We start from the raw sequence: 24746 nt of genomic DNA, 5'->3' as shown, positions 1-24746 counted from the left end.
TATCTGCTTTTACACCTTTGCCTGCACCTCAACTTTACCCACTGTCGGTATTTTTGTACGTGTTAATAAAATAAAATCTATTTTTTTTCAGCAACATCTAAAAATAATGATAACTGTTGTCCAGTTGTTATATCTTCTTTTATTATTAAAGTCTCATTTGCAAGTATGACATTAGGTTGCAATTGCAGTAGCAAATCCAAGACATTAGATGGCAGTAGGGTTGTACAGTATAGTATAGTATCGAAATACTAATAAATCATATTCTGTACTATACTGCCTCTGAAAAAGTACCGGTAAGCCACCTCCCTAAACATGCTTCACTACACACCATAGCTCACCGCCGTCTAAATGTAAAGAAATGCCATTGGTGGATCTACACCTGACATCCACTGTAATGATACCAAGTACAGGCGCGTATCAACTACTATGATTAGGTAGATATTTTTTGGCATTACAAAATCTTATTCATTTTTTTTTTTCTATATTAACAAACTTAGGAAATATGTCCCTGTACACATGAGGACTTTGAATATGACCAATGTATGATCCTGTAACTACTTGGCATCGGATTGATACCTAAATGTGTGGTATCATCCAAAACTAATGTATAGTATCAAAGAAGAAAAATGTGTACAAAATAATAGGTGTATAAATGACACAATATGTTACTGCATATGTCAGCATCTAAATTAAGAGTCTTTGTTTAAATACAACTAAAAGACAAGTTGTCTAGTATGTTCAGTATTTTATTTAAGGACTAAATTGCAATACTAAACATATTTTTTAGTAAAATAAAGCAAATAATGACAGTTTTTGTGGTCCCCTTTATTTAGAAAAGTATTGAAAAGTACCGAAAAGTATCGAATCATTTTTAGTACCAGGACCAAAATATTGTTATCAGGACAACACTAGATGGCAGTAGTGTATAGTTTATGGCAGGCCTGGGCAATTATTTTGACTGTAGGGGGCAAAATCTAGAGAAAAAAAATGTGTCTAGGGGCCGGTATATCTATTTTCGTCATGTCTTGTGATCATGTTTTGTTTAGTTATGTTCTGTTTTGCTTAAGACTCCATTGTTTCCTGTTTTTGCACTTCCTTGTTGTGTTTCCATGACTACCCATTAGTTTTCACCTGTCCTCATGTCACGCACCTGTCTCACGTTTTGCACTCGCACACCTGTCACTAATCATGTCTATTATTTAAAGCGAAAGTTGCCAGGAAGCCAGGCTGGCGACTTTACCTTTTACTCACGTCATGCCATGCTACCTCCACTCTGCTTCATGCCATGTTTACGATTCACGTTGCTTGTTTCATAGTTCCATGCCAAGTACGTTTTTTTTGTTTATCGTTCATAGTTTCTGCCTTTCTGCAAGTTTTGTTTCATTAGTCAATTTTGTTCTCCGCCATTGTGCGCGCCTTTTGTTTGCTTCTTTTTTTGTGGTTATAGTGTTAAAATGAAAGATGTCATTAACTTCACGCCTTGCCCGCTCCGACAAACCCCAAAATTCACGTTCTGACAATTTTTAGGAACGCTATTACAAAACTTCACAATAATGTTTAATTGAATGCTAAAAAACGTCATGACAGACCACCTTAAACGGAATGGAATTTTGCATTTTTTTACTGAATGACACACCCAGAATGTACGGGAAAATAAAGAATGTGGGATTTACAATGTTAACTATGAAGGATAAAACACTGAATATTGACAACATATTAACGTCACCCCCCCTCTACATCCACATATTTTACATTCAAGCGAAATGCAACAAAAATGCAAAAAACACAGCAAATTACGAACGCGAAGGTTAAAAAAACCCCACCAACATTCTAATATATGTGATAAATCACTAAGCTTTAGGACTTAGTTGTAAAAATCTCCTTCCACGTCTGTCCCTGAAACCCGCATTTCAGGCTGATACTCTGTCGAAACGCTCCCCACCCACACAGTTTACCATAGTAACTAATTAGATTACCATAGTAAGTAATTAGATTACCATAATAACTAATTAGATTACCATAGTAACTAGTATATGACGCAAAAACGCATATTCCAACTATTGAAATACTTAGTATAGTTGAAGACTTACGATCATTAGAAAATATCATAATGGCAGCTACACTTTATGGTGTGTTGGTCAATTCGGCTGTCTGTTGTGCCCTACAAAGTGTCAATATTGTAAGTATTGCACTTATTACGCACCAGCTGTTTTGATTCTTGCGTACATCTTAGTTGTGGTTTTCATTGACAAATTTGAAAGTGTCCAAATCGCCATGTAAAATCGCCAATGCTAATCAGTAGCATGTCAAAGGCAAAAACAATGTATAATTAGCATTAAGCTCGCGCATTTTTGGAAAATCCTAGCCTCACTTAATTCACAATGGAGCGTTTTTGAGTCAGTTTCTTTGTTGGGGTTGAACATTTCAACGTTACCTCGAGGCAGTTTGGCAGAATCCGCTCTCAGTGCTGCTGGAGTGATCGCCAAGTGCAAAGAGACGTCACCCGCAACCCGTAGTTATCCAAACATGGCACTGAGGCGTTTTACGCTGCCGATAATGATCATCCATCGGTGATATTGGCTTTTACCGATATCGATACCAACCACATCGCGATGCACGATATAGAGCTTTTAACACTATCGGTTAGTAAAGGAAAGCATCCTGAACGCAATGTCGTGTTTTAGCCACCAGCCACGTTTAAGTCAGTAATCCGTGCCTCCGTCACAGGAAAATAAGCCATGTTTCTTACATGTAGCGTTATCACCGGAGGCCGAGGAATAGCTAAACATACGCTGCACAGCGTAGGAAGATACGGTGAGCCGTGCTCACCTCTGACAGCAAGCTAGTGCTCTTGAGTGTAAACAAAATGGGCGGATCGATACAAAGATTGACTCTGACGATACCAAGTATGATATAGTCGCTGCCATAATGATTAGATCGATATTTTTTCAATCACACAATCTCATGTTATTGTTATTGTTAACACACTTTGGAAAGAAGGACTATCAAGGGATTAGATTTTGAGCCAAAAGTACAACTAATTTAAATATATAATTGATATCCTGTGTTTTTGTCTGAATACAATGGGATAAAAATGTAATGAGCCAATGAGCTTGAAAATGTAAAGTATCAGTAATCAGCAGTGATATGACCGATACCGCCACTGTAAGTACTTTACTTCGTATCAGATCGATACCTAAATGTGTGGTATCGTTCAAAACTAATGTCAAGTATCAAAGAGGAGAAAATAAGTGATAATTAAATTTTAACAGACTTTTAGATAGAACATGTTAAAAGAGAAAGTAAGTAGATATTAACAGTAAATTAGCAAGTTGATTAATAATAATTTGGACAAAATAGTTCAAAAAGAAATGACGTCATGTGACCGCGTACTCGTCTGAAATAATCAAATGATCGTTTACAAGCCGTGTAATGTATCGTGATCTACATTGTTATCACAGGAGACTGCAGGACTTACTGTATGGTGATATTTAGATTGTAGGCCGTGTGGCACGTGTATTAACTGTAAATATTCCTGTGGATGACAGTTTAACAACACCAGCACAATGTTTAAACGACTTCCTTCTTCTCTTCCTCGCTGTGTGATAAGTTTGCCTCGTCCTCCAGTGATAATGCCACTTGATACTGATACCTAAGATACATATATGTTCACTTTATTTGCTGTAACGCAGGTGATTGTTATCAGTTTAGTGGAGTGGCTCCACACTGTGGATGGAGACACATAAGTAGCTGCCAACTGCTTCAACCAAAACTACACACAATGTCAGCAAAGTAGTATCGGCATTTGTGATCGGCAATAAAAATGCATTAATCGGCAACAGCGATGTCATACTATGTATCGTACCGATTGATCGGCAATGATCTTGAACTTTTCAAGGTCATTGAGTGATTACATTCAATTATAATCAGACAAAAACGCAGGTAGGCGGTGTGACAATACCAATTAGATATTTAAATGATTTCCTACTATTGCAGATCTGGCCATTTTTTACCACCTGTCCTTAATAATGTGTACAAAATAATAGGTGTATAAATGACACAATATGTTACTGCATATGTCAGCAGACTAATTAGGAGTCTTTGTTTGTTTACTTACTACTAAAAGACAAGTTGTCTAGTATGTTCAACATTTTATTTAAGGACAAACTTGCAATAATAAACATATGTTTCATGTACCCTAAGATTTTTTGGTTAAAATAAAGCCAAAAAATAAAAAATGTTGTGGTCCCCTTTATTTAAAAAAAAGTATTGAAAAGCATCTAAATACATTTTGGTGCCAAAATATTGGTATGGGGACAACACTAACTGTTTCTATATTGTTGTATGCATGCATGTGTGATCTATCATGGTGTATGCATGCGTGTGTGATGCATCATGTTGTATGCATGCGTGTGTGATGCATCATGTTGTATGCATGCGTGTGTGATGTATCATGTTGTATGCATGCGTGTGTGATGTATCATGTTGTATGCATGCATGTGTGATGTATCATGTTGTATGCATGCATGTGTGATGTATCATGTTGTATGCATGCATGTGTGATGTATCATGTTGTATGCATGCATGTGTGATGTATCATGTTGTATGCATGCGTGTGTGATGTATCATGTTGTATGCATGCATGTGTGATGTATCATGTTGTATGCATGCGTGTGTGATGTATCATGTTGTATGCATGTGTGATGTATCATGTTGTATGCATGCATGTGTGATGTATCATGTTGTATGCATGCATGTGTGATGTATCATGTTGTATGCATGCATGTGTGATGTATCATGTTGTATGCATGCGTGTGTGATGTATCATGTCGTATGCATGCATGTGTGATGTATCATGTTGTATGCATGCATGTGTGATGTATCATGTTGTATGCATGCATGTGTGATGTATCATGTTGTATGCATGCGTGTGTGATGTATCATGTCGTATGCATGCGTGTGATGCATCATGTCGTATACATGGGTGTGTGGTGCATCATGTTGTATGCATGCATGTGTGATGTATCATGTTGTATGCATGCGTATGTGATGCATCATGTTGTATGCATGCGTGTGTGATGCATCATGTTGTATGCATGCGTGTGTGATGCATCATGTTGTATGCATGCGTGTGTGATGCATCATGTCGTATGCATGTGTGTGTGATGCATCATGTTGTATGCATGCATGTGTGATGCATCATGTTGTATGCATGCATGTGTGATGCATCATGTTGTATGCATGCGTGTGTGATGCATCATGTTGTATGCATGCGTGTGTGATGCATCATGTTGTATGCATGCGTGTGTGATGTATCATGTTGTATGCATGCGTGTGTGATGCATCATGTTGTATGCATGCATGTGTGATGCATCATGTTGTATGCATGCGTGTGTGATGCATCATGTTGTATGCATGCGTGTGTGATGCATCATGTTGTATGCATGCGTGTGTGATGCATCATGTCGTATGCATGCGTGTGTGATGCATCATGGTGTATGCATGCGTGTGTGATGTATCATGTTGTATGCATGTGTGTGTGATGCATCATGTCGTATGCATGCGTGTGTGATGCATCATGGTGTATGCATGCGTGTGTGATGCATCATGGTGTATGCATGCGTGTGTGATGTATCATGTTGTATGCATGTGTGTGTGATGCATCATGTTGTATGCATGCATGTGTGATGCATCATGTTGTATGCATGCGTGTTCGGAATAAACTCAAACTCAGCTCAACTCTTCCCCAAAACTTGAAAAGTGTTGCTTTGTGTGCACACGCTGCATTGTGGACAACTCCTCTGTGAGCCTTTTAGGTGAGGGTGAGAATGTGTGAGGTCATACCGGGTGACCTTAAGCTGAAGCCACCGGGCCGCCATTGGTCCATAGCCAACACCCCCCCCCCCCCCCCCCCCAAACCCTGACCCACCTCCCCCTGACACACATCCCACTATATCACCCTCAGCACTCGGAAGTCCTGTCTTCTTCTCAGCGTGCATTTATCGCAGGAACAGCACAAAAAAATTGGTGGAAAAGAAGTCTGTGTTACTTTTCCTTGCATGCTGGCGCACATTAAAATAAATTGTGGAACTTTTGAAGTGGTGTGCAGACCCATCCTCTTTTATTTTGTGGTGCTTCAAGCCAGATGTTTGTCTGCGTGAAATACAACTCACTATAAAATCACCACTTTTAGCACAATGCATTTTTATAATGCAGGCCTCATTGGAAAAAGACAAACAAAAGATGCAGATCTTATTGTCCAAGCATGTCTCCTGTGCATGAATGCTAATTTGTTTATTATTTAAACATGCCTTCGTTTTCTCTGTCATCTGTATTTTAATCCCCTTTACTGATAAGAAATTGTGTTTTCATCTATACTGTAAAGTTTAAATTTGAATGACAGTAAAAGAAATCTAAGTTTAGTCTAAAAAAAAAAAAGGAATACAATTTTACTTTTTTTTACTGAATGAGACACCCAGAATGTACAAACCCCGTTTCCATATGAGTTGGGATATTGTGTTAGATGTAAATATAAACAGAATACAATGATTTGCAAATAATTTTCAACCCATATTTAATTGAATGCACTACAAAGACAACATATTTGATGTTCAAACTGATAAACTTTATTTTTTTTTGCAAATAATCATTCACTTTAGAATTTGATGCCAGCAACACGTGACAAAGAAGTTGGGAAAGGTGGAAATAAATACTGATAAAGTTGAGGAATGCTCATCAATCACTTATTTGGAACATCCCACAGGTGTGCAGGCTAATTGGGAACAGGTGGGTGCCATGATTGGGTATAAAAGCAGCTTCCATGAAATGCTAAGTATTTCACAAACAAGAATGGGGCGAGGGTCACTACTTTGTAAGCAAATTGTAGAACAGTTTTAGAACAACATTTCTCAACGAGCTATTGCAAGGAATTTAGGGATTTCACCATCTACGGTCCATAAAATCATCAAACGGTTCATAGAATCTGGAGAAATCACGGCAGGTAAGCGATGATATTACGGACCTTTGATCCCTCAGGCGGTACTGCATCAAAAACCGACATCAGTGTGTAAAGGATATCACCACATGGGCCCAGGAACACTTCATAAAACCACTGTCAGTAACTACAGTCGGTCGCTACATTTGGAAGTGCAAGTAAAACTCTACTATGCAAAGCGAAAACCATTTATCAACAACACACAGGAACGCCGCAGGCTTCTCTGGGCCCGCGCTTATCTAAGATGGACTGATGCAAAGTGGAAAAGTGCTCTGTGGGCTGACAAGTCCACATTTAGAATTATATTTGGAAATCGTGAAATTGGTGTCCTCCAGAACAAAGAGGAAAATAACCATCCAGATTGTTGTGGGTGCAAAGTTCAAAAGCCAGCATGTGTGATGGTATGGGGGTGTATTAGTGTCCAAGGCATGGGTAACTTACACATCTGTGAAGGCACCATTAATGCTGAAAGGTACATACAGCTTTTGGAGCAACATATGTTGTCATCCAAGCAGCGTTATCATGGACGCCCCTGATTATTTCAGCAAGACAATGCCAAGCCTTGTGTTACAACAGCGTGGCTTCGTAGTAAAAGAGTGCGGGTACTTTCATGGCCCGCCTGCAGTCCAGACATGTCTCCCATTGAAAATGTGTGGCGCATTATAAAGCGTAAAATACGACAACAAGACCCCGGACGGTTGAACAACATAAGCTGTACATCAAGCAAGAATGGTTAAGAATTCCACTTTCAAAGCTTCAACAATTAGTTTCCTCAGTTCCCAAACGTTAGGTAATGTAACACAGTGGTGAACATTCCCTTTCCCAACTACTTTGGCATGTGTTGCAGCCATGAAATTATAAGTTAATTATTATTTGCAAAAAAACAAAAAAACAGTTTGAGTTTTGACATCAAATATCTTGTCTTTGTAGTACATTCAATTGAATATGGGTTGAAAAGGATTTGCAAATTATTGTATTCCGTTTATATTTACATGTAACACAATTTCCCAACTCGTATGGAAACGGGGTTTGTACATGAAAATAATGAATGTGGGATTTATGATATTAACTATGAAGGATAAAACACTGAATATTGACAACATATGAACATCACCCTCCCTCTCAATCCAAATATTTTACAATCAAGTGAAACGCAACAAATATGCAAAAAAAACCCCAGCAAAATACAAGCTAATGCAACAAATTGTCGTTCTTATCTGAGATTGACAGTGCAGAAATAGTGTTTGTGTCACATTATAAACGTCTTATTTGAACGGGAGTCAAACCTTCACCTCAAACGTGGGAAGAATCCAAGCAGCTCCCAGTGTAATTATTGCACTCGGTTAAATTGCTGTGGAGAATGAAAGGAGCGTGCAGCTTACCTTGCACAGTCCTTTTCAGCCAGTCTCACACTAACCCCCCACACCCCCCGCACCCCGGCCCCCCTACTCAGTTCACATGTTGATTGTGCAGATGTGTATTGCAGAGGCAGACCAGGCTTATCCTCTTCTCCCAGCTGATTAATTCTCCATCCCAAAAAAAAAACGTGACACCGGTCTGGAGCGACCAGAAAACAAAGCCCCCCGGCACAAAAGTCCTCATTGTGTGCATGCTGGGGACAACAAGATAGATGGCGGCGGGTTCTTCTTCAAGAGCTGCTGACTCCCATTTACGCCCGTTGTTATTATTTTTAGATGTGCCTTTTAATTAAACAGCATCTGGCCTAACTGTGATTTATTCCGCCTCCAGGGTATAATCCCCCCTCTTGAGAGCTGACCTGAGGGTTCTTCCAACATGACACCAGCTCCTAAATCAGCACCAAGTGGTAAGTTTTTTTCTTTTTAAATACATTTCATACAAAATGTATGCCCCCCACCCCCATTTAAACTATTTATTACAGTAGGCCTGGGCAAGGCTTTTGACTCAGGGGGCCAAATTTAGAGTAAAAAAAAAAAAGGGTCCGAGGGCAGGTATGTCTATTTATTGGATCACTAATACAAAACCTCCGATTGAATGCTATAAACGTTAAAAAAAGGAATGAAATTTTTAATTTTTTTAACTGAATGAGACAGCCAGAATGTACGTGAAAATAAAGAATGTGGGATTTACAATATTAACTATGAAGGATAAACCACCGAATATTGACAACATATGAGTGTCACCCCCCCTCTACATCCACATATTTTACAATCAAGCAAAATGCAACAACAATGCAAAAAACATGGCGAAATATGAACGTGAAGGGTAAAGAGATCACAAAAAGCCGCTGCCTGACCAGGGGTTCAGGAATTCTGTAGAGTCTCCTCCCACCCCCACCAAGGACTGATTTCACTGCTGGACTCTGGAAAGAGTTTCCACAGCCTCCATATAGCAGAACCTCCAGGTTCTGTAACAGCTTCTTCCCTCAGGCCATAAGACTCTTGAACGCATCATAATAATCCCCTCAATACCTCCCAAAAATGGATAAAGTGGTTGGACTATAGAGACAATATAACATACATCCATAAATGTGGGTGCATATGCAAAAGTGCAATATATTTATCCGTTCAGTCATCTGCACCTTATTGCTCTTTTATCCGACACTACATCCAGCTAATGCAACAAAATGTTATTATTTTCTGTACTGTAACGTTTAAATTTGAATGACGATAAAGGAAGTCCAAGTCTAGTCAAAAAAAAAAAAAAACACCGACAATCTGATATCGCTAAATTTAGAGAAAGAATGTGTCTTGGGGCCAGTATATCAAGTTTTAGGAACTCTAATACAAAACCTCACAATAATGTCTGATTGAATGTACATGAAAATAAAGAATGTGGGATTTACAATATTAACTATGGAGGATAAAACACTGAATATTGACAACACATGAACGTCACCCCCCCTCTACATCCACATATTTTACAATCAATCGAAACGCAATAAGAATGCAAAAAACAAAGCAAATTACAAACGCCAAGGCTAAAAAAAACCCCCACCTACAATCTGATATATCACTAAGCTTTAGAACTTTGTTGTGCAAAATCTCCTTCCGTGTCTGTGGAAACACTCCCCACCCACACTGCTTGGTGCCTCGTCTGAGCTGCTGTGACTTGGATTACCATAGTAACTAATTAGAAGACCATAGTAACTAATTAGAAGACCATAGTAACTAATTAGAAGACCATAGTAACTAATTACATTACCATAGTAACTAGTATATTGAAATATACTGTACTTAGTATAGTTGAAGACTTACGATCATTAGAAAACATGACTGCACATCATAATGGCAGCTACACTTTCCAATTTAAAGATCTAAAAAAATAATTTGTGAATGTCCGGCGGGCCAGATTGAAAAGCTTAATGGGCCGAATGTGGCCCCCGGGCCTTGATTTGCCTTGGTCTGGATTACGGTGTGGTGGCCTGTACGGGGACGGCAATTTTATGTGGTAGATATGCCGAATCTTAAACAGGAACAATAGAGAGTCCCTCCCAATGCATTCAGTTTAGAGGTGACCCTAGGACAGAAATGTTCCACTACAATGGTGTGTTGGTCAATTCAGTCTTTGCTGTCTGTTGTGCCCGACAAAGTGTTAACACTTTAAGTATTGCACTTATTACGCACAACCTGTTTGGATTGTCACGTACATCTTGGTTGTGGTTTTTTTTGACAATTTTGAAAGTGTCAAAATCGCCATGTAAAATCGCTAATGCTAATCAGTAGCATGTCAAAAGCAAAGCCAATGTTTAATTAGCATCACTTTGGAAAATCGTAGCCTCGCTTAATTTACAACGGAACGTTTTTCTGTCAGTTTCTTTGTTGGCATTGACAATTGCAACGTTTCCTCGAGGCAGTTTAGCCGAGTCCGCTCTCAGTGCTGCTGGAGTGATCGCCAAGTGCCCAAGCGCAAAAAGACGTCACGCGCAACCCGTAGTTATCGAAACATGGCGCCGACGGGTTTTATGATGCCAATACTGATCATCCATCAGTGATATCGGCTTTTACTAATATCGATACCAACCACGTCGGGATGCGCGATATAGCATGCAGATTCCAACCATTGAAATACTTTGTATAGTTCAAGACTTACAGTCATTTGAAAACCTCACAGCACATTTTAATGGCAGCTACAGTTTCCATCTTAAAGATCCCAAAACATTATTTGGGAATGTCCGGTGGGCCAGATTGAAAAACTTAATGGGCCGAATGTGGCCCCCGGGCCTTGATTTGCCCAAGTCTGGTTTATGGTGTGTTGGTCAATTCAGTATTTGCTGTCTGTTGTGCCTGACAAAGTGTTAACACTGTAAATATTGCACTTATTACGCACCAGCTGTTTTGCTCAACGGTCCTTAATTTGCCCTGGTCTGACATGGAGGGTATGTTGGTTCATTGATTTAATTACCATGTTGGCGACTTGTCCAGGGTGTACCCCGCCTTCCGCCCGATTGTAGCTGAGATAGGCGCCAGCGCCCCCCGCAACCCCAAAAGGGAATAAGCGGAAGAAAATGGATGGATGGATGGGTTTTATAGTCACATTTTTTTTTTCTAAGAACAAAATGTTGCACAAAACTGCTTAGCTTTTGGATGAAACGACTTTAATTATGTTTTAAATGAAACAATAAGTAGGAATAATGTCTTTAATGTTGTATTTTTTTTTTTTAAGGAAAGTGCAACTTGGTAATTATATTGACGGACGTGCGAAAGAAGCTCCCCACATTAGGCCCCTCCTCGCCGGGGCTTGCTGCCACATGCAGCCCGGCAAAGGCCACCCTTCCCGGGCCTGGATCAGTCGGCGCCTCCCCCCCCCCCTATAACGTCCACGTTTGCACATGTTTGTGAACAAAACCTTCTTGGTAAAATGAATGCAAACTTTCTTTGGTGCAGCAACGCCCGCAAAAATACTTTTTTCTTTATTATTTATTTTTGTATTATTTGTTTTTGTGCGCAGTATACTCCATTCTTCCATCTAATGACCCCACTACAATAGACTGTGTGGTCCCAGCCTGGGTGTTGTTGATTCCCTATGTTATTTGAAGCTGCAGACATGTATTCAGCAGCTAATCTGCCGGGGCATCTCCCGCTAATGTGTATTGGCGCAGTCAGCAATAGATTAGGCGCACAAGTGCGTCCCAATCACCCAAAGTGGACACAATGGCGCTAACACACAGATTCAATAATAAGAGCAAGGGTGGCTTTGAACAATATATTTACTTCCATTAAATAAAACACATTTTTTTTGGATGTTGGAACAAAAAAACAAACAAAAAAAACAACATAATTCCGTACCAAATAGTATACACAGAGCAAATCATTTGCAGGAACATTTTAATGCATTTTTTTTTTAATCTAGGAGTGCTATTCTAAATCGATATTCACACAGACATTAATAATAATAATCATTTTATATTATGTTAGAAACACACGACTGCGGTGCGTTTTAGTATTTACATTCCCTTTTTTTTTTTTTTTTTTTTTTTTTTGGATTGCAAGCAAAACATGATTCCTTATTATTGTTGTTATTTTTCTTCTGGCTGGTTGATGAGCCCCTTTTCTCACATGCGTGAATAAGTCGAACCGGGGCGAACATTGGGAGGCAGCAGATGATATATACTTGGGATATTTACAAGAGTTGAAGAAGCCTCAAATATGGAAGCCCGTTTCAGACAAAAAACTACAAAAAATATTTAAAAAATGCTACAATGGTAAATCAGAATTTGGAGATTGAAAAGTCAAAGTTTTGAGATAGTCCAAAAAAAGGAAAAGTGTATGATTGTAAGTTTAAAAAGTCCTATTTGTGATATAAAAAGTCCAAATGATGCGATACAAACTTCCAGCTTTTTCACTCCTCATTGTGCGAAGATGACTCATAATTGTTACTTTTATCTCATTATTTTGACCTTTTATGTCAAAATGTTGACTGCTATATCATAATTATGACTTTTTATCTCATATTTTTTGACATTATCTCAATTACTTATTTCAGAATTGTGACTTTATCTGATAATTGTTACATTTATCTCATTATGTTGGTCTTTTATCGCATAATTTTGACTTTTGTATCATAATAATGACTTTTAACCTCATAATTACTCGTTATCTCATAATTTTGACTTAATATCATAATTGTAATCTTTATATCATTCTTTTGACTTTTTAATCATATTTATGACTTTTTGTGTCATCATTTTTGACATTTTCATCTCATAATTATTTGTTCTCTCATAAGTCGGCCCAGGCTAAGACCGATTTTTTTTATTATTTTTATTTTTGATTTTTTTTATTTTAGTTTAATCTTCTATTCTTTTCTCCCATCCCCCCCGCTGTTTACCTGTATGTCATCTTTTTTGTAAGGGGCGCTGGAAGCCGGCAGACCCGTCAGCGATCCTGTTCTGTCTCCCTGTAATGTTTGTCTGATCTTGAATGGGATTGTGCTGAAAATGGTAATTTTCCTGAAGGAACTCTCCTGACGGAATAAATAAAGTACTATCTAATCTAATCTAATCCATCTAAGTTTGACTTCATCTCATAATCGCCACATTTATCTCATAATTTTCACTTTTTTCTCATAATTGTAACTTGGATCTCTTAATCATGATTTTTAACCTCAGAATTTCGACCTTTTAATCTCATCATTTTGACTTGACCTCATAATTATGACTTTTTATTCCATAATTTCGATTTTTTTTAATGACAAAATTATTACCATTTGGGTATTTTTTTATTTCGCGTTGGAAACGGGCTTCCATACTAAAATCCTCAGGGTGACAAAAAAAAATAAAAAATAAAAATCCTGGAATAAAACTTAAAATATTATTTTCAGTGGTTCAGTTTTTAGTGCCCTTTTTGAAAAAGAAAGAAAAAAGTAAATAATAATATAGTAGTCTCTTGTTCCTGTGGCCGACTTCAAAATAACCCCCCCCCCCCGCCCCCCCACAAGAAGCCGTGGGATCACTCAGAATAGAATGAATGGATTCGGTTGTGCGCTGCGTGGGAGGGAAGAGTCACAATAATGTTCATCCCCTTCCAAAAAAAAAATGACACCCAAATGACGCCGAACTGATCCGCCGGCCCTGCTGCGCGCCAGGGGGCCCGGGCGGGTGTCTCACTCGGGGCCGCGGGCGTGGACGCCCTCACACCGGCCTGTCCACGGCGTACTGACACGCGCTCAGGTTCGTGGCCGGGTTCTGCACGCTGGCGTATCCAAAGCTCGAGTGCTGCTTGGCCTTCAGTCTCAGGCTGGCCAGGCTGGAGTTGCAAGTGTCCCGGTACACGTAGGGCGGCGTGGGCGGCGCGTAGGGGCAGGTCGGCGTGGGCACCCCGGAGTTGAGCGCCTGGTTGCTGAGGTTGTTCAAGTTGTTGAGGCCGTTGAGGCTGGAGCCCGGCACGCCCGTCACGCCCGTCGGCACCATGCCGGACGTCATGGAGGAGATGGAGTTGGGCGGTGAGAACATGGCCTGCGACGACAGCGGGTTGACGTTCATGGAGTTGAAGAAGGGGAAGCTCTTGGTGGACAGCGAGGCCGACGTCAGCCCCTTGGCGGCCCAGTTGTTGTAGGTGTAGCCCGGGTACATGTCGTCGTAGGGCTGCATGAGTCCGTTGAACTGCGGCCCGAAGCCGTTCTTGCACAGCTCGGCCTGCTGGTTCCTCTCCCGCTTCCTCCACTTGGCGCGCCGGTTCTTGAACCACACCTGGCGGGGAACACCGCGCAGGATTTATCGGGGCGTGCAGAATATTGACATCCTTTCTATTTCACGGCTTGAAACTGGAATATTAATGGCAGGAATTATCTCACAAAACTAGATAACTTTATTTCTTACTTCATTATCTTGTTTTATTTACATCTTATTGACACTTTTATGCAATTGTGCAGACATGACAACTGCGAGCATTTGCACACTTTGATTTTCATTTTGATTTGGTGGTTTTTATAATGATTGCATGGTATAATTTTAATTAGAAATATGATTATTTGTTTTATTTAAAGCAGGTTGTGTGAATAAACCCTGCATGTCTTTCCTCATATCATTATAATTGTTCAATTCTTTAAAATGCAATTTAAAAAAAAAGTGCATTAATTCATATTTAAAATGTTGTGCAATCATGGATTGTGTTACATTTGCTCCAAAACTGTATTTTTTAGTCTTTGGGTATTATCTTGTTTTATTTACATCTTATTGACACTTTTATGTAATTGTGCAGACATGACAACTGCAAGCATTTGCACACTTTGATTTTCATTTTAATTTGGTTGTTTTTATAATGATTGCATGGTATAATTTTAATTAGAAATATGATTATTTGTTTTATTTAAAGCAGGTTGTGGGAATAAACCCTGCCTGTCTTTCCTCATATTATAATTGTTCAATTCTTTAAAATGCCATTTTACAAAAGTGCATTAATTCATACTTAAAATTTTGTGCAATCAGGGTTTGTGTTACATTTGCTCCAAAACTGTATTTTTTAGTCTTTGGGTATTATCTTGTTTTATTTACATATTATTGACACTTTTATGCAATTGTGCAGACATGACAACTGCAAGCATTTGCACACTTTGATTTTCATTTTAATTTGGTTGTTTTTATAATGATTGCATGGTATAATTTTAATCAAAATCATGCTTATTTGTTTTATTTAAAGCAGGTTGTGTGAATAAACCCTGCCTGTCTTTCCTCATATCATTATAATTGTTCAATTCTTTAAAATGCAATTAAAAAAAAAAGTGCATTAATTCATATTTAAAATGTTGTGCAATCATGGATTGTGTGACATTTGCTCCAAAACTGTATTTTTTAGTCTTTGGGTATTATCTTGTTTTATTTACATATTATTGACACTTTTATGCAATTGTGCAGACATGACAACTGCAAGCATTTTATACACTCTTTGAGTTTTCTTTTAATTTGGTTGTCTTTATGATGATTGTACTCTCTGAATTTAATCAGAATTATAATTATTTTAGCCTTCTTGTAGTGTTCTGTAAAGCGGGTTGTGTAAATAAACTCTGCCTGTCTTTCCTTATATCATAATAATTATTCAATTTGTAACTATTTAAAAATGCCATTTTAAAAATTGCATTACTTCATATTCAAAATGTTGTGCAAAAATGTTTACATGTTTTGTATTTCCTGGTTTAAATCATGCAAAAGTAGAATATTCATGTGAGGAATTAAGTTACATTTGCTCCAAAACTAAATAACTTAATTTTTTAGTCTTTGGGTATTATTTTGTTTTATTTACATGTTATTATAATATTAAAGTTAAAAAGTGAAAGTACCCATGATTGTCACACACACACTAGGTGTGGCGTAGTTATTCTCTGCATTTGACACATCACCCTTGGTCACCACCTGGGAGGGGAGGTGAGGGGAGCAGTGAGCAGCAGCGGTGGCCGCGCCCGGGAATCATTTTTGGTGATTTAACCCCCAATTTTATTATACACTTTGGTACTTTTATCCAATCGTGCATATATGACAACTGCAAGCATTTTATACACTCTTGGATTTTGATTTTAATTTGGCTGTTTTTATGATGATTGCAATGTATAATTTTAATTAGAATTATGATTATTTTTCATCCATCCATCTATCCATCCATTTCCTACCGCTTGTCCCTATGTTCCCTTCTTGTAATCGTCTGTAAAGCGAGCTGTGTTGCGTAAATAAACCCTGCTTGCCTCTCCTTATATCATTATAATTGCTCAATTCGTAACTATTTTAAAAATGCCATTTTAAAAAGTGCATTAATTCATATTTAACATGTTGTGCAAAAATATTTACATATTTGTCTTTCATGGGTTGAATCATGCAAAACTATAATATTTATGTAAGGAATTCTGTTACATTTGCTCCAAAACTAGATAACTGTATTTTTTTAGTCTGGGGTATTATCTTGTTTTATTTATTTATGTTTTATTTACATGTTATTATAATAATAATACTCTTTGGCACGTTTATGCAATCGTGCAAATATGACAACTGGAAGCCTTTTATACACTCTTTGATTTTAATTTAAATTTAAATTTGGTTGTTTTTATGAAAATTGTATTCTATGATTTTAATTAGAATGATGACTATTTGAGCCTTTTTGTAATCTTCTGTAAAGCAAGTAAACTCTGCCTGCCTATCCTTTTATCATTAAAAAGTGCACTAATTCCTGCTTAAAATATGCAATTTTAAAAACATCACATGTTTTATTTTAATTACTTCTATAATCAAATTGCAACATAAATGATTATTTCGGCTTTAGCTTGCATTTTTAATATTTACAAGCATGCAGCCATTATCAAACACACTAATAAGCAAGTTTGAAACAATTTGCTCACACCTCCAGATTTGTATTAATTTATGCATTAGCACATCCCCATTTGCATGAGTACACGGCATATTTAAATCCACGTCCACGCATATTTATCTACTCAAAATCATTCCCACAACCCAAATGGATGAAATATTTGCTATAATCCCCGCAGCTGCACTGTTGCGTCATGACGTCCACGGCGCTTATCAGAGCCGAATCCACACTCGCCTTGTGTTGTGTATTCCACGTCCACGCACGCACGGCCAGGCACGAGCGTCTCGCCGCGATATACAAAAAAAGACAAGCTTCGCACCTCTTTTACACGCGTGGGAACAACACGCACGGCATCTGTCACTCGAGTCTGGAGTGGCGATCACCTCTAATTAGACCTAATAGACAAATAGACCTAATGGACTCCCTTTAATTATATAAGTAAACCCCGAAAGGGACAAGCGGTAGGAAATGGATGGATGAGTGTAAAATAATATTTAATCTTCCCAGCATGTAATTTGCGGTAGGAAATGGATGGATGAGTGTAAAATAATATTTAATCTTCCCAGCATGTAATTATACGCACATGTATATGTATGATATATACATACACACACACACACACACACACATGTATAATATATATATAAATACACACACATATATGTATTTGTACATACATACACACATAATATATTTATATCTATATTATCCATGTGTGTGTGTATGCATGTGTGTATGTATATATATATATATGTATATGTGTGTATATATATATACACATACCTGCATACATATGTATGTATGTATGTATATATGTGTATATATATATATATATATATATATATATATATATATATAATTGCACCTGATCAATTGATCCATGATCAATGTAACCAGCAATATGATTAAATCGTGCCTGTAGCACCGCCGTGTTTAAACAAGAGAGCATATTTGTTTCCCAGATAAGACATTTTATTACAAAATAAAAAAGCCCGCCTGCTCAATTACACTCCATTATGAATACAACCCGACATGTTTGGCTCCATAATGAATAAAAAAAAAAAAAAGTGAGCAATTAGTAGAAAGCGCACGAGGATACTCACTCGAACCCGAGCCTCGGTGAGGTTGGTCCACACGGCTATCTCCTCCCGGGTGCTCATGTCCGGGTAGCGGTTCCTCTGGAAGGTGGCCTCCAGCTCCTGCAGCTGCTGGCTGGTGAAGTGCGTCCTCTGGCGCCGCTGACGCTTCTTCTTGGACGGGTCGTCCGACGAGTCGTCGTTCTTGCTTTGGGTCTTTTCTTTCTCTGCAAGAACCAGACTATTATTATTTGGATTCTAAATATTTGTTGCTGTTTTTCTGTTTATGTTTGTTCCACTGTTCGAACCCCATTCGCGTCTTTCCTTACCCACAGTTTCTGGACTAGAAGTGTCCGAGACTGTGTGCACCTCCATGCGGTGCTTGCCGGAGTCCACCGCGCGCGTCAGCGGCTGCAAACCGGACGCCATGGCCGGCGCGGAGGCGACTTTTGTCCCGGTGTGCGTGTGCGTGTGCGTCTGTGGATGATGATGATGATGATGATGATGGTGCAAGTGGGGGTTTGGGTTTAATGGATCCCTCATAGAGTTCATCGGTCCTCCCCCCCGCAAAAAAAAAATGCAGTTTCAGTCAATTAAGTCCCGGTTTGCGCACATGGGTGCGAGTCAATTTGCACCCGGGAAAAAGAGCTCGGGCTTCTTCAAACTGGCCATCCTGACCTCGGCGGCGAGCGGCGGCTGACTAGCGGAGTGACAAGAACAGGTAGCTGATATTGGAGCTGGATGGGCGCGCACCAGCACGGCGCGCCTCCATCTCTCCTTCTTTCTCTCTCTCTCCCCCCCGTCCAACTGCGTCTCTCTACGTCACCACCTCTAGCCCCGCCCACATTGCAGCCTGACAGACGTGTGCGTGTGGCGTGCGTGGGAGGGGAAAAAAATATATACACGCACCATCTCAAAATAATAAAAAGTATGTTAAGAGAAATGCGCGGCCCAAGACCAAATAAAACATGGAATATTGAAAGTATTGAAAAAATAATAACACATGTGCACTTTTTTATTTATTTATTTGTATGGAGTTTATTCAGGGAGCCTGCAGGCACAACATGCCGGGTTCTGTTCGAACCAGCAGGGATAGAGATGAGCTCCGTATAGTCAAACACACATAAACAGACCCGGGTGCGCACAATAAAGTGGACCACATTCCACTTAAGTTCCCAAAACCGGGTCACACAGGCACCGGGAGTTCGCGCAGATAAAGTGAAGCCATGCGTAAAGTGCGCGTCATTTGGGTGCCGAACACACGTTAAAGCGAGCCCAGCCGAAACCACCGGACTGAATCCTCTTCCCCTGATGGACTTGGTTAAGCGTGCGTAACGTGACGGACGCGGTTTTACTCCCTTGGGTTCGAACCCTTTGCCGCTGCTTGTCTAAAATCAACCAATTCGCCTTTATGAAATTCTGCATTGAACCGTTTTTATTATTTAAAAAATGTTTTATTTGCTATGATGGATCGATTTTCCATTGTCGGATGCTTAACACGCACCGTGCGTTTTGTATTTTGTTCCACCTTCAGAGTAAAATGACCACATTGCATGCGTGGTGTAATCCACTCACGCGTGCTGACGCGCAAATTGATTAACATGCATTTTAGGTCATCGTCCTAGAAGTGGTGGAAATATGAATAATAGTCATTTTGCATGTTGCCTGAAGTGGATTATCGGTTTGTTCTTCGTCTCCGGGCGCCTCCTCATCATCTCTCCCCGCCATATCGAGGGCCATTAATTAACAATTCAGTCAATACAGCAAGACGACAAGGCTTTTTGGGCGGGATTACGCGGCCATCGCATTCCTCCATTAGCGTATTCCTGCTCACGAATGGCTTCCATTATACGTTTGACTTTTCCCCCCAGAGGGACTCCGGCGAGCGCCGCATCATGCATTTACAAACACCGGCGCCGCTGTTTTAAATGTGTCTTTTTTTGTCCTGCTTGTCCGACATTGTTAGTCCTAATCAATTGTCATTATCTATAAAAAAAAAAAAAAAACAACAGGTGATGCGCAATTGCGTCACCTGAGAACAGTATTGCGTTTTATACAATTTAACCGTGTTTAAAAGTAACAGGACACAATAAAATATGATCAAATTCGTGTTTATTTTGCCTTTAAAGCCCTACATCTCAGTGGTGAAATATACTATCTTTGTTGGGCAATTTAACGCGCTTTAATGTGGGTAACGCTGGAGGCTGCAGTACCAAATTATGCCAGCAGATGTCACCCTTACACAAAGAACCAGCAACACGCTGCTTGCCACGGGTGAAATTCCACCGCACAAATGCACTTAAAATGTAATCATGACGCTAAATAATTACTTTCCAGTCCCTATATTATGAATTAAATCAATATTCAAACAAAGATTACTGTTTAATGTAATTAGTTGTTTTTTGACGGGGCATGCCAATAATATGTCACAAAATATATGTCATAATGAAGTGGAGTAGAGACTAAATAATATAGTTTTATTTGTTTTTAATTTGAGTCAGGTCGACCTTTATTTCTTGACGAAAGTGGCGCACTGGGCACATAAGACAATATAAGCAAATACAAACAGAAAATAATACAACATTAAGTAAAAATATAAGAATAATTAGCTTAATTAAAGCCACTATAGGATAATGTGACACTCACCTTTGACAATGAGTCTTTTCACTTACCTCAGCTCTTTTTTTCTTTGTTGTTGTTATTTTTATTCAGTGACACTTCTCTGTATGTTTGTGATTTTTATTTTTGTTGTTACCTTTTATTTTTTTCGTTCATTTTTGTCAGTTATTGTGATTCTATATCTGCTTGTGGTGAAGAGGAAGGCGGTGCATTGCTACCCGCTGTGAGTGAAATGTAGGACGGGGGGCGGAGAGGGGGTGTTATATTTGACTTTTGTTATTTTTCTGTATTTTTTTTTAATTTTATTTTATTTTATAAACTTTTTTTTGGCTGTGCAAAAAAAAATGGTATGTTTTCTCAGTACCTGTATTATGATTTCCCTATCAAATTAATAAATACATATTATAAAAAAGTAATAAAGAAACGTTTTAATTAATTGTTTTTGATTTATGTATTTTTGTTTAATTCATTTACATTTAAATTTGATGACGGATGTTTATTGTCAAATCTATTAAAAAAAAAACACACACACGCGTGTAAATTTTACCTATTTGTGCACAGGTGGTGGCCAGTTTGCGGCAGTGGGAATCCATGATGGCAAACGTGCAAATACCTACAAAAAAGAAGAAAAAAAATTAAAGAAGGCAAATAAAAAATAGATAAAAAACACATATATGTATATATAAAAAATAACTGCATCCTGTATTTACCTTTTAATTTATTCATACAATTGTTAATAAGCGGGTTAAGCGGAACACGACCGTGCATGAACGCATCATTTAAATTGATTTAAAAAACACGTCAATCAGGCAACCTATATTTTTATTGATTAGAAAGTTGTGGACTATTTTTTTTGGGGGGGGGGGGGGGGGGGGGGGCACACACAAAGTGCATGAGAGTATTCCCCGCAGTACAGGCAGGCGGAGGCCGCGCAGTGATCTGGAGGTAAAGTCGGAGGGATTATGCTCTGATTGAGATGTCTGTCGGCGGGATATTACAAAATTCATTATGCTGCTCCTCCATATGAAGTTACACAGATGGGCTTTTATTAGCCGCCGCTCGCCATGTTTGCTTATGATAATTCAAGTCCTGCACACAATTTGCATGTCAGCCGCTTTTATTTATTTATTTATTTATTTTAATCCCCCCCACCTCTCCTCATCTCTCTTCTTCCTCCCTCACCTGCTCCTCAGCATCTTCCCCTCGTCGGACAAATATGCAAATATCGGGGGTTAAACATGACAAGGCGTCAACACGATCAAGGTGTGGAAAAGAAAAAAATAAAACATATATGTAAAGGTGAAAGGTCACGCGTGTTATTTCATCATAACGAGGGGCCCCCCTCCCGAGGAGCCACATTTAAGACCTCTCCTGGTCTTTTTCTTTTGGACTTGCTGATATATTTGTACAATAAAATATATATTTTGTTATTCACTTGTGCGTTGACAAATATTGTATTCCCGTTTAAAGGGAGCGTCTTAAAATAAAGCGGCACTATTTTTAATGGTTAAAATGACCCATCCATCCTTTCTTGTTTGGCGGAGGAGGAGGAGGGGAGGCGGGGGGGCCAAGTGGCACCGGGCCCGGTGCGGACAGAAAGCTGGCCCCCGCCGGTCTTACGGGACCGCTTTGCTATTATTAATATTATTATTATTGTTATTATTACTACATGCTATTATTTTGGCCATATTATTCTAAAGGTAATTATGTATACATTTTTCTTTAAATTTTTAAAAATATATTATAATAATGATACAACAGTTGGTTCATTATGGGCGAATAAAGGACATATTTAAACAGAAAAAGATATATAAATATATATATTGTGTTTTTTCCAAGCCCCAACATTATTATTATTATTATTATTATAATTATTATTATAGTGATTCTCATCACTTTATTAATTATTTTAGTGAAATGTGCACCACGGATACGCAGATTAAAACCAATTAAAAGGTGCATTTTTACTTATTTCTTTTTTTTTTAAATGACCAAATGTCATATTTTGACTCACCACGTGCTGACGCCGGCGGGTTAGGACTTCTTCACAGCGTGCGTGGGTGCGTGCGTGCCGAGATATTCCACCGCGCAAACACGCACGCAAAGTCCGCCCTATACTTTTGACGTGCAATATTCGAATAAATAACAATAATGAAAAAAATAATAAAAATAAAAGTCCCGGGTTTCTCTCTCGCTGTTATCCACAAGACACGACCGGAACGTCGGGAGGTCCGCGCGACTCTGCCTCCTCCTCCTCGTCTTCTCTTCTGCCTTCCACAACTTTTTTTTTTTTTTTTTTCCGCCCCGAAAGACGCTCCAGGAGTGGCGCTGCGTGTCCACCCCTCCCCTCCCACCCCCACCCGTGTACGTGTGCGCGCCTTTAAAGGGGCGCGCTCGTGCGGGGGTCGTGGGTGCGCAGGAGCAGCACAGCCTCGACATTTGCCCCCCAAAAATATATTTCAGGATTGTACAAAATTGCCCCCCAAAATTATTACACACTTAAAAATGTTGGGTTAAAAAAAAAAAAAAACCCAATGTTAACCCAACTTTTGGGTTAAAATTGGGTTAGCCATCCATCCATTTCTACCGCTTATTCCCTTTAGGGTCGCGGGGGGTGCTGGTGCTTAGCTCAGCTACAATCGGGGAAAAGGCAGTGTACACCTTGGACAAGACGCCACCTAATCGCAGGGCCTAAAATTGGGTTACTCATTGGAAAAACAACCCAGAATTGGTTCATAGTTTTGAAAACCCAGAAAGTGAGTTAAGATAATACCCTTACAACCCAAAAAATGGATTGCTCTTCAAAAAATTACACCAAAATTTAACCCAACACTCGCAACTCATAAATTGGGTTATCAATTTATTTTATACGCACTAAAAAAATGCTCAGTTAAAAAAAAACCAACCCAATTTTAACCCAACTGTTGCGTTAAAATTGGGTTACTCATTGGAAAAACAACCCAGAATTGCTTCATAGTTTTCAAAACCCAGAAAGTGAGTTAAGATAATACCCTTACAACCCAAAACACGTATTGCTCTTCAAAAAAATTACTCCAAAATTTAACCCAACACTCACAACCCATAAATTGGGTTATCAATTTTTTTTATAAGCACTAAAAAAAATGCTGGGTTTAAAAAAACAACCTAATTCTAACCCAACTTTTGGGTTAAATTTGGGTTACTCATTGGAAAAACAACCCAAAATTGCTTCATAGTTTTGAAAACCCAAAAAGTGAGTTAAGCTAATACCCTTACAATCCAAAACATGAATTTCTCTTCAAAAAAATTACTCCAAAATTTAACCCAACACTCACCACTCATAAATTGGGTTATCAATTGTTTTTATATGCACTAAAAAAAATGCTGGGTTAGAAAAAAAAATAAAATAAAATTTTAACTCAACTCTTGGGTTAAAATTGGGTTACTCATTGGAAAAACAACCCAAAATTGCTTCATAGTTTTGAAAACCCAGAAAGTGAGTTAAGATAATACCCTTACAACCCAAAAAATGGATTGCTCTTGAAAAAATTACTCCAAAATTTACCCCAACACTCGCAACTCATAAATTGAGTTACCAATTTATTTTGTACGCACTAAAAAAATGCTGGGTTAAAAAAAACAAACAAACCCAATTTTAACCCAACTGTTGCGTTAAAATTGGGTTACTGACTGGAAATACAACCCAAAATTTGTTCATAGTTTTGAAAACCCAGAAACTGAGTTTAAATAATACCCTCACAACCCCAAAAAATTGATTCCTTTTCATAAAAATAACTCCAAAATTTA

The 24746-nt window shown here is 38.7% G+C and overlaps 1 protein-coding gene and 1 long non-coding RNA gene across 3 annotated transcripts in view; one reads left to right on the top strand and one right to left on the bottom strand.

Moving 5' to 3' along the window:
- The window catches only part of LOC133545970 (uncharacterized), a 152726-nt gene that overhangs the window by 27880 nt on the left and 100100 nt on the right, over positions 1 to 24746 (top strand). Inside the window, exon 2 of the long non-coding RNA XR_009804949.1 lies at positions 8744 to 8819. This is a non-coding gene — a long non-coding RNA (uncharacterized LOC133545970). The remainder of the gene's footprint in view (positions 1 to 8743; positions 8820 to 24746) is intronic.
- Positions 12287 to 23223, bottom strand: pitx2 (paired-like homeodomain 2). 2 transcript variants are annotated; one of them, XM_061891713.1, is made up of 4 exons: positions 22975 to 23223; positions 21508 to 21573; positions 18369 to 18568; positions 12287 to 14663 (listed from the first exon to the last, which is right to left on the bottom strand). In XM_061891713.1, the coding sequence occupies exons 2-4, from the start codon at positions 21551 to 21553 to the stop codon at positions 14106 to 14108; spliced, it is 804 nt and encodes a 267-aa protein (XP_061747697.1). In that variant the 5' UTR covers positions 21554 to 21573; positions 22975 to 23223; the 3' UTR covers positions 12287 to 14105. The 2 variants fall into 2 exon arrangements, with proteins under 2 accessions (XP_061747697.1, XP_061747695.1); XM_061891711.1 differs by lacking the exons at positions 21508 to 21573; positions 22975 to 23223 and adding an exon at positions 18671 to 19123.

This window comes from Nerophis ophidion, linkage group LG29 (genome assembly GCF_033978795.1).
Source record: "Nerophis ophidion isolate RoL-2023_Sa linkage group LG29, RoL_Noph_v1.0, whole genome shotgun sequence".
Lineage (NCBI taxonomy): Eukaryota > Metazoa > Chordata > Actinopteri > Syngnathiformes > Syngnathidae > Nerophis > Nerophis ophidion.
The sequence above is the reverse complement of the archived record's forward strand: the minus strand, read 5'-3'. Positions and strand labels throughout refer to the sequence as shown.